At 42.4% G+C, this 14,241-nt stretch overlaps 1 protein-coding gene across 1 annotated transcript; it reads left to right on the forward strand.

Moving 5' to 3' along the window:
- gpr176 (G protein-coupled receptor 176) lies at nucleotides 1-13,248 on the forward strand. The gene is made up of 3 exons (XM_071519921.1): nucleotides 1-229; nucleotides 7,531-7,783; nucleotides 12,021-13,248. Exons 1-3 carry the CDS (start codon nucleotides 1-3, stop codon nucleotides 13,246-13,248), a joined length of 1,710 nt encoding a protein of 569 aa, XP_071376022.1.
- Nucleotides 13,249-14,241: the final 993 nt, after the last annotated feature.

Consider the following 14,241-nt stretch of genomic DNA (forward strand, 5'->3'; position numbering starts at 1 on the left):
ATGGATATCGGGAGCTGGGCTCCGACGGTCGGGGACGGCGCCGCCAATTTCACAGCAGCCAACCTCTGGCTGGATTTCCTGAACGCCTCGAGCCCGCCGACCCGGTGGGACGGCAGTCCACATGCCGACGGGTCTGCACCGGACGACCAGCGGCGCCTCATCCGAGAGCAAGCCTACCGGGACTTCACCACCACCATTCAAGTTTTCATCCTCATCGGATCGCTCGTTGGTGAGTCGGCTCACACACACAGCCTCAACACACACTGTAGTCTACATACTGTACCTGACAGCCAGGCCCAAACCCACAGTTCTGGGGGTTTTGAGCATCATTTTCATTGGAGGGGATAGATGTGGCATTGCTTTCATATAGAGATGGCTTAAAACAATCCACACTTCAAGCCTTCAGGCTGGATGCTCCATGCCTCAACAGTGATTCCCAAATCACAATGCTGCTCAGTGTTTGAAAGAATTGGTGCAATATTGCAACAGCAAACAAAATTCTGTTAGAAATTAATTTTCAAAATTGATTATCAATACCTGGAAGAGAGTTTGGGTAAATAACTCCGTCCTATAAGCCTAGGAGTCCATGTGTCTATTGTTTGTAGCCGACTGCTAGTTATGGTAAAGGCTGAAAAATATGATCATTGTAATCATATTAAGGCACTTAGAAGTGCCACTATGAATTTTAGGTTGGCTTATCTTTTTTAAATGTAAAGTAGGTTTAGTGATGTAAACAACTTCTTTACACCCCCAAAAAACATTAAAAACTCATGTGTCACTGATTTACACTTCAGTGCTTGCATCAATAGCTCAATCAATCAAGTTACAGTAATGAAAACATAAACACAGGGTATGTTATTTTTCCATTTGTGTCTTTACAAATACAATCCAGAGTAAAGCAAGCAAACAAAAAGCAAATCACATCATTGGAGCATTGTGTTCCCTCTAAGCTGATTGTTGACCTACATCTAATGTCTTGTCAGTCATCACCAGTCATTGCTTCACTTTGTCCTGAGAAGTGTAGTCAGAATAAACTGGTTTGGAAGTTTTGGTGTCATACTAGATGCAGGTCACAGCTTGGGGTTTAGTGTATTGACGGCTCTGTTTGCTTATGGGTATCTGACAGGTTGTATAATACCTTGACTGACACCTTAGGGTCGTAAGGACTCATGCTTGTAATTTTTGCGCTCCAACGTCTCTATTGATCACATCGAGCTATAGGGGATTATGTGAGAAAATGGAAGAGGGGCACTGGGATGCGCTCTGCTCTACCAATCTATTCTGTCTATAAAATGTCAGCTTAAAAAAATGTGAACTTTATGTTTCCACTGATACCAAACACATGATTATTGATTATAGGAAACAAGTGTCTTCTCACTGATTAAATTCATGTTAATAAATTGAATCATATAACAGAATCAATTTATCACCCCCCCTCCCACACACACACACACACACACACACACACACATCCCAAAGCGGATTGGTAACCTAAGTGGTTCCATTCCAATTCTAGTTAACCCAGTCCAAAGTCCAACCAGAAATAATAATAGGATATAAAAAAAAATCAGCTTGGAAAATTTGACTTGGCAATGAATGAGTAGGGATGGTGAATAATGAAAATGATGATGGTCCAGAAAGCTGCCTTTGAGGTTTAAGGGTTGGTTCAGGATTTTCAAAAGCTTTTGATCTCCATCATCAAGCCACATTTTAGTATATCAGAAAGGTTTCTGTTTTATGATAAAAGCATGCATCTTTTTAGATATCCATTTTTTTTTAACCTAGTATGTTCTCTGTGTACTGGTGGTTTCTATAGAGCTTGTTTGATAATAACACCCAATGGCCAATAACACCCAATGGCCATACACTTAGAGCTTATAATAGAGTCATGTTTGTCGGGGGCAAACATTTCCGTAACATATGCGTCTTTATTGATTTTGCACAATGAGGCGTAAATCAGAGTTTGTATGTAAATCCAGTTAATGTGCCACAGTGTGCTGCAGCTCCAGCTCCAGCTCCAGCTAATATCGCCAACAATTCTAATCAGATCTTTCTTTGGGGAATTAGACCTCAGGCTGTGTATCCCTCTATTGCTTACCTCCACGAGCCAGGGCAGACAACAAGTAATGGACCTCATAGAAACGAAGGTGATGAAATACACCGTGGGGGATGCAAATGCGAAGGTTTTAAGAGTGTTAATTACATTTCACACTTTGAATTATCACAGTCTTTGCCTCTATGTTTAGACACCGGATGAATCGTACCGTGTTTCGTGATAACACCAGGTATTAACACCAGTCGGGCGATGACAACTTATTCATGCTTTTTTCCCCACACGAGTTACTTTCATGTGCCTGAAGCAGACAGCGGAGTTGTTTTTTGAAGTGTGGCGGTTTTCATGTCGCTGTCGTGACATTTGTTGAGTGATAAAAGCAATCTTGGTTAGTGTTTGCTCTTTCTCCTCATTGGTCACCGTGAATATGGTTGCCAAGGTGTTCCTCGATTGCCAGGTGAGCATTTCGGGCATAAAAGAAGTCCGGGACGAAGTGATTTTTGCAGACAATGCCGGCACCGACTATAAAAGAGAGTAGAGATCCTCGCTTTATCTGCCTAGAGACACACTCGTTGGCGGACACACCTATGCTACTGACTGGTGTTTGTCTAAACCTTTCACACAATTGTGTGTATTTGATTATCAAAATACCACGCTATATCAGCCAACAATTACAATACAATAGGTCCAGTGCCATATGATACAGACCAACAAGCTAACAAGCTCTTTTACCAGCTGTCTTGTTTTTCTGGGCAGTGAAATTCTTTAAAATGTGTGAAGTGCAGCACATTTTTCACATATGAACTATGTAATGGCTGGTGTTGGAATTGCGATCGCATATGGATACATCACTTGCGGCATCACAAGCATCGGGAGGGTTTGACATTACACTATTGCAGTTGTGCAATAGTTGGACTGTCAGACAGCTCTAGTCAAAAGCCCTATTGGTGATTTAATCCTGTGTGAGTCTGCCATGTCTGTAATTTGTAAAGTAAAAATTCCAGGTCAAATTCCAGGTGCCATGAAAAATGGAGGCAGTAGTGGAGTCTATACAGGAAGGTTTTGAATGCATTTTTGGAAACTTCAGCTTTTGCTTTGCTCAATCAGCAAATGATGAATTGTAAATTCTTGACCTTGTGCAACTGCATCCGAGGCACCGGTGACTTTAGCAGATTTCATTATCCTGTGCAAATGCGTTTCGCAAAACGCAGAAGATGAGAGGTTAATTCATTAATTCCAGGTTGCCACTGAATACTAGCCCCGTGCAAATTGGGCTAAAGATGAGCCTGTGATGCCTTGTAACATACAGTAACTTGATAGCGTGTTACTGAAGTCCTGTATTCGGCACAGTTACAAAAGTTCCATCAAGCCCAGCTCCATCCAGCTTATTCCAAAACCTCTCAGGACCAATTACACAACAACCGAATACACAATAATTATTATGAATAACCTAGCTTTTACACCGTGTAGTTTCTTTCAGGACTGATATAAACCAGTAATCTTTGTAAACCAGTAACCAGATTTTCTACACCCTGCTCATTAGGTGATTCACACCAATTAATGGTCAGTGTTTGTGTCTCTCTGACTGACTGCGCTCTGTTTATGAACTTCAAGGGACATCATAAACGCTGAACCTTACAGAAAACACATTTCCTCACCGCAGAACATCTTGTTCTGTTACCGACGATGAAAGCACAGCCAACACTCCACGGCTGAATATGGGTAATTACATTTGAAGAGGCTGGTATGGAATATGTCCCTGTTTGACCTGACATCAGTCAGTGCACCACAGGAGGTCTAAAATGCACCGTTTTAAGCCTCATTAGCAGTCATTACTGTCTCATTGCACCAATTTATGGAACTTAAAATGAAAAATGCTACAAGTTCTCTGCTTGCACTTGGTTTTGTGCTTGTCTCATCCCAAAACAAGAAAAATGAACAAACTAGATTGATTGATTTCCTTACGCTGCAAACCCTTTAGGATTTGGAATCAAGTCTCTATCGCCATTAGTTTCATAGTTATGGCTAGAAAATGATAATCATCTAGTGGCAGAAATCCCAGATCCAGATCACTACCAAAATTGAATCAGTTGTTCCCTGGTCCAAGGCCTGTTTGTCCACCAAATTTAATGGAAATTTGTTCATAAGTTTTTGAGATATCCTGCTGACAGACAGACACAGACGAACTAACGGGTGAAAACATAACCTCCTTGGTGGAGGTGATAACAAAATGAAGTGAAACAAAACCTTGCCTGGCTCTTCTTTTTGCTCTTAGCACTTGTTGAAAGTTCTTCTGGTTAAGTGCGTCTACTAAATGCTTAAAATTGCACTAGGAAACATCCAGCTTTCCCTGGACGGAGCGCTCACTCTCTGCTGTTTAAGAGACAGTTTGGATTTCACTCTTTAAGTATCGATTCATCACTTAGCGTGGGCGGAGAAGATTTCCCGCCAGCCACCATACCATAACACCAGAGTTTTATTAGCAGGGCAAATCTACAGTGCGGATGAGATGCTCTTCTCTGTTGCAGCCCCACTTCGCGTTTTAGGCTGATAAAATGGGTGGATTTTTACATAAAGGTCTTGGCTAGTGCCGTGTTAAAAAGCCCCAAATCTCAGACTAGATTACCATACCAGAAAACCAGCCACTCCTCAAAGAAGAGGAGTGGAGGTGGGGGGGGGGGGGAGGGTGGTAATGGCGTATCTGTGTGGTCAGAAAAGCTCTGAAATGGCAGGAGAAGATTGCAAGAAAGTGGGAGAAAGGTATCAGGATGGCGCAACACTCAAATTGCTCATATTGTGAGACAAAATAATGAGTCCTTTACATCCCATCCTTTTTCCCTCAGAGGCCAGAGAGACACAAAGCACATGAGGATGACGGATATCTGGATTCCCTAGAGACAGGTTGGAGTATTGCTTGCTTAAGAGCTTTGAGTGTATGTGGATATTTCACTGCAACAAAAGAAGCAAAGATGTTTCACTCTTTGTCTCATTATTCAGCGCAGTGGTACTTTCCATTCGCCACTGTTTGGTTACGTCTGCAGCCATCTTTTTACACGTCGGGTAACAACTGTAGCACATTCACAATAGTCAAACGGCATGTTCCACAACACTTTCACAAATGTGTATCAACAAACCAAGTAGCTTATTTGCACATTATGTAACATGATTGCATGGCAAATCTCAAAATAGAAGTCTAGTGGACAATTCAGCTCTCAATTAAATGCACCTACAGATAAACAAATTTGATATTTATATATTCTATATATCATTATAATAATGATTATATATATATTATATAATATATAGATTCTATAATGCTGTGATTTCACCAATGGCTTTCCCTTCCTTCTACAACATAGCAATACAGGGGCGTGCATAGTGATGTGGGGGCCCTAGGCAAAGGCAAGCATGGGGCCCCCTGAGTCCCAAACCTCACCCTTTTCAATCCATCCTTTCTATACATTACCTTCAAGTTGGGGCAGAGCAAAGAATGTATACAGTGGAGCCGATCTCTCCGGGCTGAGAAATCATCACTATCACCATTTCTAATATTGACTTGCCCTTGGCTCTGGTGGAGCTAACGTTTGCTTCACCAGAGCTTGTTGAGTAGCAGCAAACACTAGCTGCAATTGATTATCGGATGAAAAAAATAGTTGACAAAGCTTTTATTTTCCTCTCTCTCTTTTTGTCTACTCCACTCGGGTAGATCTTTTTATTTCTCTCACAGCAACTGGTCCAGTGGCAAGGAAAATGAGCTTAAAGTCAAGTGGCAATATTGTGCACGAGTACATTTCTTTTTTTTTTTTTTAATTGCTGAAATAAAATAAATTGCTGATAAGATTAGCGTCAGATAATTTACACTAGACTTAACTTCATCTAGTATTTGTCCTCTGTGGATATGTAAGCCTTAAGAAGATAAACCAGTTTAGTTCAGTCCAGGGTTGCAAAAAGGCAATACTGACTTTAGTCTTTCTGTAGTCTTTCCGTAAACTGTAGTCTTTCTCCCTCTCCCTGAATCTTTTACCATTGTTCAGCTTTGTTCAGCTTTGTCCCTTTACATTAGAAGAGGAGGCATTCTCATTCTTTGTGAACAAATCTGTGAACAAAATTTCACATCACTTTACCTTTACAAGTTCTGTGATGTTATCCGTGAAATGAGTGGTTTCCTACAGCCATGACTTGAGAGACGAAATTTGAAGATCATTTGTTGTGAGCCTGATGAAAACATGCACCCATTACAAAGAAAGTGATTCTGTGTCAGGCCAACAAATTTCTACCTCTATGCCTTGAAGTGTTACAAAAAGTAATGTTCAATAACGTACGCAAAACTATTTAATCACACGTGAAGCCTAACTTCATCTTCTTGCTCAGAAGATGCTCAATTAGCTTTTGACCTGCTCAGTCAGGGTGCGAATTATGGAGATGACAGGGGAAATTGACAATCTTTTTTGTTTCAGGCCTTCTTTCTGTTTACTGATATCATGGCATAGTATAAAAAGCTCCTATCTCATCACAGCCTTATGTGATTTATCTGTATGGAAATGTTGCTGAATAGTGGTCATTATATTGAAATTCGCTAAATCAAATGTGCTGATCTGAAGTGTATAAATGTGTGAGCTTACCCAGTGGTAAGGTGAACTCAGGAAATACCACAGTATAATTTGTACGCTGCATGTAATGCATGAATGCCCCATGGTTAAAACTGGTTTCTATTCACATTTGATTAATGTACAACTCTTTTAACAGAGAACATTCATATTCACAGAGATTTTGCAGAAGCAGTGCAACAGCAGTTCATTGACTGTACTCATCATCATACATCTTTAGATCAAGATCGGCTTTAGATCGTCTTTATTCGCTTATTCTTATTCATGGTTACGGGGGCCTGGAGCCTATCCATGCATTGGGTGGAAGGCAGGGAGATATCTTGGACAGGTCACCAGTCCATCACAGGGCTAACACAGATAGACAGACAATCACTCACACTCACATTCAGACCTGTGGGCTATATAAAGTGTCCAATCCACCTGACTTGCGTGGCTTTGGACTGTGGGAGGAAACTGGAGCACCGAGAAGAGACCTGGACAAACATGGGGAGAACATGCAAAGTCAATACAGAAAGAACCAGGTACTAAACCTTTTAGAAGAGCAATATTTGTTTGAGCATGTGCAGACTAAGCATGTTTGCTTTGTCTGAACATAAAGATCTCTAACCTGGCAGGATGACCACCAACGGTCACCAAAACTCCAATGTCCAATAAACAAGCTACTTGTGAGTCTATGTGACTTTTCTTTACAAGCCCTGGATCACTTGTAATTGTGTAGCGTGAACCAAAACGAACCAAATACAAAAAACACAACAGAGTCGACTTTTCCACTCTGGCTCAGACCAAAGAAAACGACCTGTACATGCGATCGCACCCTAAAAGCTCTCCCCTCTCTCTCTCTCTCCCCCCCCCCCCCACACACACACACAGGCAACGCCACCATGCTCTGGTGCACCTGCTGCACCAACGTCTTCAAGTCGGTGACCAGCCGCTTCATCAAGAACCTGGCGTGCTCGGGGATCTGCGCCGGCCTGGTGTGCGTCCCCTTCGACGTGGCGCTTGGCGCCAGCCCCCGCTGCTGCTGGTGGCTGCACACGCTGCTGCTCTGCAAGGCCATCAAGTTCCTCCACAAGCTCTTCTGCTCCGTCACCGTGCTCAGCTTCGCCGCCATCGCGCTCGACAGGTCAGTCTATTACTTCTGACGTCAAATTCTTTTTCGTCGTACTGCTAAAGTGGGAAGAGATAATGCATTTGAATGAAAGGCTCTTTTGACGCTAGTTTCCAGACCTTTTGTTTCAGCAGCATCCTAGATAATTGTGGTTCGCAAGGCTTGAAATTAGCATCCTCCTCCTGCCAAAAGGGGCAAAAAACAAAAGATCTCTCCAGGGATGGTTTGTTTTTTGCTTAATTTAGCTCTGGGTCAAAAGCCAATGACTTTGAAATGTGTGGCTACCAGCGGGCAGCTCCCCTGTTTTACCCGATGCTTGCCCTTTGCTCCATTTTGAAGTACCTCTTGAGAGAAGTGGATGGTTTAAATCAATGCAATCAATTAATCAATACGCTGCTTGGCCAAGTCAGCCGGAGTAATTCTGTTCGTAAAAACCGGAGACGCTGAAGCACAGAAATCCATGCTGCACAACTGGAGCAACATCAAACAAGGGCTGCACTCCGGGAGACTGTTTTTGTGCCAGAAGGGGAGAATGAGAATTCTATGCCCATCTGCCCCCCGCGGCGTGGAGCCAGGCGGGGGGAAATCGATGGAGCATGTGTACGCCACGCTGAGCGGCCGTGTCCAAGGCCTTTCCTGCAGCGCTCAGAGCTGCAGCCAAAAGCAGCCCCGGTCCGCCGGGAGGGAGGGAGCCGAGGCTGCACACACACACACACACACACACACACACACACACACACACACACACACACACACACACAGGTAATGGTGATTGCGTCCTTGTTTTTTTTTGTAAGCAAAGGTTCCGAGGTAGGTTTACGGCCTTGGACACGGCCGCTCAGCGTGGCGTACACATGCTCCATCAATTTCCCCCCGCCTGGCTCCACGCCGCGGGGGGCATTTCAACTTCTCTTTAGCATTGTTTTTAATATTAATAATAATACTGCTACTACTACTACTACTACTATTACTATTACTACTACTACTACTATTATTACTACTACTACTATTATTTCTACTGCTACTATTACTATTACTACTACTACTACTACTACTACTATTACTACTAATATTACTATTACTACTACTACTATTACTATTACTACTACTTCTACTACTTTTACTATTACTACTACTACTACTACTATTACTATTACTACTACTATTACTACTACTACTACTACTACTATTACTACAACTACTATTACTATTACTACTACTATTACTACAACTACTATTACTATTACTACTACTACTACTACTTCTACTACTATTACTATTACTACTACTACTATTACTATTGCTGCTACTACTACTGCTATTACTATTACTACTACTACTATTACTACTACTACTACTACTACTACTACTACTACTACTACTACGACTATTACTATTACTACTACTACTATTACTATTACTACTACTACTACTACTACTACGACTACTAATATTACTATTACTACTATTACTATTACTACTACTTCTACTACTATTACTATTACTACTACTACTACTACTACTATTACTACTACTACTATTACTATTACTACTACTACTACTATTACTACTACTACTACTATTACTATTACTATTACTACTACTACTATTACTATTACTACTACTACTACTTCTAATACTATTACTATTACTACTACTACTACTATTACTATTGCTACTACTACTGCTATTACTATTACGATTACTATTACTACTACTACTACTATTACTACTACTACTACTACTATTACTACTATGACTATTACTATTACTACTACTACTACTATTACTATTACTACTACTACTACTACGACTACTATTACGATTACTACTACTATTACTACTACTACTATTACTACTACTTTTACTACTAGTATTTCTATTACTAAGTGTTACTCCTACTCCTACTACTTCTACTACTACTAATAATATCATCATCATCATTATCAGCATAAATGTATTAACATAGAACTTTTATTAACCAAGTTACAATGTGCTGTACAATTTAAGGAATAAAACAATCATATTAATATAACCATCAGCAATAATAAATGCAGCGCTCTATTACGGTACACTCACCAGAATAGTAGTAAATTTCCATACAAAATAATAATACTGTAGGCATGAAAGGCAACCTAACCAGCAACTGCTACTACACCATTTTATGAAGCATTTTTTGAATCTTTGAATCTTTCCTCTATCCGTGTGATTGCAGTCAGATCCTGTATTGTTGCAATCTCAGCCTGGGCTTCAGCTCCAGAGACTACATCACCTCCATAGCAACTAACGCACTCACAACGCTATCAAACCACTGAATTATTTATTTTCAAGGAGAGCGATTGAGGGGTTAGTTTCACAGGCAAGCTGATAAAGCATCACACCTACAGACTGTATTCACAAGACACACACACACACACACACACACACACACACACACACACTAACATATGTTCATGAGGGGAAAAAAAACCTTGTGCAATTTGCTACACTTCTCTCAGCTCTCAGTCCCCCACCTCCCACTTTCCCCCCCCTCCAACAGACACACACACACACACACACACACTCAGAGGCTCCACTCATTGATGAATTCATGAGGCTTTCTCTCTGAAGATACAGTGATGCTGTGAAGGGGAGAGATGCAGTCAGAGAGGCTTTATTTGTTTCTATGTGGGCTTACTCTCTCGCTTTGTCTCGTCTTTCTCTCTGTCTCTTTATCTCTCTCTGTTTCTGTCATTACCTCTCTCTCTTTCCTTCTCTCTGTACATTCTGTCTCTGTCTTTCTCTGGATCTCTTTATCTCTGTCTGTCTACCTTACCCTTACTTGTAATTGGATAAAAAAAATCTAAGTACAAGCACCCACAAGTGTTGCATATGGACACATTTTTTACCAATACACCGGATTCAGTGTTGCAGCCCTTTGTGCCATAATCCAGGGTGAACATTCATACAGAAGCCCAAACACTTTTTGTATCGTGACTTTCATTTATGTTGTTATTAATATATTCAAATTAGCTACTATTTCATAAAAAGGCATTAATTTGCATATCAGAACATTTTGTATTCTCAGTGAATAAAATCAGAGCGCATTTTCCTGTTTCATTTTCAACCCTTATCAATAATCAAATAACTGGTAGTTTACAAAAGTGTTTCTCAGATTTTTGTTATGTAAAATACCCCATAAAATAGAAATGACAAAAGATATAAAAAAACCCAAAAACAAACCCTCAGCATTGCAAGCTAGTTTTGTTAAGAAGCAGCATGTGAAATTTGGTGGCAATATCTACAAGTTGAGTTGAAAAAGTGTTTTTCATACAGGGGATATGTCATTTTGAGAAAATGGTTTGGTGTACAGCTGGTATAAAAACGTATCAATTAACTATATATAGTTTTGTTTTGTTTTTTGATTGTTTCATATATATGATGAAACTACAATAAAAAAACAAAACCATAGTTACAGAAGCAAATATTATAATATCCCAAAATTGACCAATCCAGCCAAAATCGTAATAAGTAGTAAAGTAGTAATATGTTTGAACATGACACTGTGACCATATGGACCATGACCATATTCATCCTTGAAATGATCACTGAGATATTCAATGTGCAGTTCTGTTCAATGGTGCTTTATTGACATGGAATACATAAATAGTTATTGCTAAAGTAAAGGTAACCATTCCAAACTGATTCCAAAGACATTACAGAGATATTCAATGTTCCTAACCCTAATCCATATTAGGTGTTAAATTAATGATTATGATTTTATTTTCCATGGTGTAGTCTTGGCTCCGCTTACCCCTGCCCCAATTGTCCCTTGTCAGAAGCGAAATTCTATTCTATAATTCCACATTTCCCTTTTTCATTTTTATCAGCACACGAAGGCTGACTACTGCAGCTGATATTTTGGATGCATGAATTATATATCTGTAGTGTACTTTTAGCAAGGACACTTGACCCTCTTCTTCCACTTCAGTGAGAGGGTCTTAGTTTCAATTTGACACGACTGACTTGATTCGCTACATGCCCACTAAAAGAGAACAGTGGAAATGTTCTACTGGAACAATAGATTATTGCTGCTGTTTTTGATGTGGGCATTGTCTTGTGGGACATTCACTTGTAATTCCCATGCTGTTTATCTGCATTTCCCTGCAAAACAACTTCAGAGTGAGGGATTTTATCAGCATGATTACAGTCAGGCAGTGTGCCGGTCTATATGCTGTAATAAGGCGTATGTTTGGTCCTCTGTTTTCTCCAGATACTACTCAGTGCTGTACCCGTTAGAGAGGAAGATCTCGGATGCAAGATCCCGAGATTTGGTCATCTACATCTGGGTCCATGCGGCGGTGGTGAGCCTCCCCGTGTTTGCCGTGACCAACGTGACCGACGTGTACGTCACCTCTTCCTGCTCAGATGCCCGCGCCCACTCCCTGGGCCACATGGTGTACGTTCTGGTCTACAACGTCACCACGGTGATCCTCCCGCTCGCTCTGGTCTTCCTCTTCATGGTGCTCATCCGCAGAGCGCTCAGCGCCAGCCAGAAGAAGAAGGTGATCATCGCCGCGCTGCGGACGCCCCAGAGCAGCATCTCCATCCCGTACGTGTCACAGCGAGAGGCCGAGCTCCACGCCACCCTGCTGGCTGTGGTGCTGGCGTTCTCCGCCTGCAGCGCCCCCTATGGAGCGCTGGTCGTGTACCGCACCGTTCTGGCGGAGAGCGAGGAGCTGCCCGTCTCGCTGTACCTCACGGCCGTCTGGCTCCCCAAGGTGTCCCTGCTCACCAACCCCCTCCTGTTTCTGACTGTCAATCGCTCAGCGCGCCACAGTTTGCTGGACCTGCTGGCCAGGATCCACAGACGCTACAGCCGCCGCAACGTGGTCAGCACCGGGGGTCTGGCGTCGCTGGGGGGAGAGGGCGGGGCCGGGGGGTCGGGGGGGCTGGAGACGGCCGGCCGCTCCGGGAGCCAGCTCCTGGAGATGTTCAACATCGGCCAGCAGCAGATCTTCAGGCCCTCTGAGGAAGAGGAGGAAGAGGAGGAGGTGGAGAACGAGATGCCTTCGCTAGGATGCTCTCAGCCCAAAGAGGACAACCAGGGCAGGCCCAGACTAGGGAGCCTCAGAGGGGAGGCGATCCCCAAGAAGGACCCTCTGCAGGGGCCAGGGGAAGGGCTGGTAGTCACCAAGGAGGGCCCTCCTCCGGTCGTAGCGCCCCGGGTCTCTCCGGTCCACGCGTGCGCTTACGCCTCTTCGTCGCAGGTGGCGCCGGCTACGCCCACAGAGGTCGAGGACACCACGCAGTTCGGGTTCGGCCCGTTTGAGCTGCCGCCTCAGTGGCTGCCTGAGACCAGGAACAGCAAAAAGAGGCTGCTGCCTCCGCTGGGGAATACGCCCGAAGAGCTGATCCAGACCAAGCAGCCCCGGCCGCGGCCAGAACGGCGTATTAGCAGGAACAACAAGGTCAGCACCATCCCCACTGTTGACCCCTGAACAGGTCGGGTCCTCTGACCTGCACCGCCGGACACAAGTCAATACAGGGTCGCCCTCTAGGGTTGACTGGCCTTTGCCGAGAGATTGATGTTTCAAGCTGCTTGGTGAGATGCTCGGTTTCTTTTGGTGAATTTAAACCTTTTCACAAAACTGTATTGATTTTCACAGGTACAGTTGCAGCCAGTGTAGAAGTCCCAGTTTTTCCAGTTTACTGCCCGAAAGCCAGATGCTTGCTGCATTGTAGTTACCTGCTAGACTGAAATCATTTGGAATTCTCTACTGCCAGAAATTGCGAGGAATGACCTAGTAACCAGTTAGTCCAACTTTGCAACATGTCTATTCAGTTCTACTTGACTACTTCTAGACGATTTATTCTACGTCTTATTTGGTTAGAGTTGGCATCAATAATTAAATGAATACACTGTACAAATCCAATAATCCTAAGAGATGCACTGACGCTGGATATATTTCCATAGGAATTAATCAAGCAAGGATATTAATCTTCTAACAAAACATCTGATAAAATGATTATGCTGTGATCAGACAGTCTGTAGTCTGTAAATGAACACCCTTCTGTATCAATCTCTTCACTTACCCTATGTGGGATTGTTTTTTGTAGCCATGTTTGACAAGTTTTACTTCATTCATTTGGAAATACCTGGAGTGGACTGACCCTTTGTTGGTCTGTTTGGTTTGTAGTTCTTTCACTTCCCGGTTTTGGAATATCCACATTTCTTCTAACATGGTAGATGTTGTCATTTGTACTCAAAGTGTCAGTGGATTTGATAAGTTAAAATATGCTAATGCAAATGTGCAGTATGCAAATACATGTTATTAAAAAAAATGTGAAATGAGAGTTCATCCTTGTGTGAAGTACATAGGGGAAGATATGGAAGGTTAAGATATTTTAATAAGGAAACGCCTCTGTGTGACTGTAAGAAAGAAAATGATTCATCCTGGTTGGGGATCTTTCACCAAGTCTGCTTTGATCCA

Source organism: Centroberyx affinis, unplaced genomic scaffold (genome assembly GCF_046629955.1).
Source record: "Centroberyx affinis isolate AG114_WGS23_722 - 3 ecotype Tasmania unplaced genomic scaffold, CSIRO-AGI_Caff_v1 ptg000749l_1, whole genome shotgun sequence".
Classification (NCBI taxonomy): Eukaryota; Metazoa; Chordata; class Actinopteri; order Beryciformes; family Berycidae; genus Centroberyx; species Centroberyx affinis.

Bases quoted from the DNA above. Each gene is read 5' to 3' on its own strand.
- gpr176 (XM_071519921.1), top strand. From the start codon at position 1: ATGGATATCGGGAGCTGGGCTCCGACGGTCGGGGACGGCGCCGCCAAT. The intron at 230-7,530 runs GTGAGTCGGCTC...ACACACACACAG, and splicing joins CCTCATCGGATCGCTCGTTG to GCAACGCCACCATGCTCTGG. The intron at 7,784-12,020 runs GTCAGTCTATTA...TGTTTTCTCCAG, and splicing joins GCCGCCATCGCGCTCGACAG to ATACTACTCAGTGCTGTACC.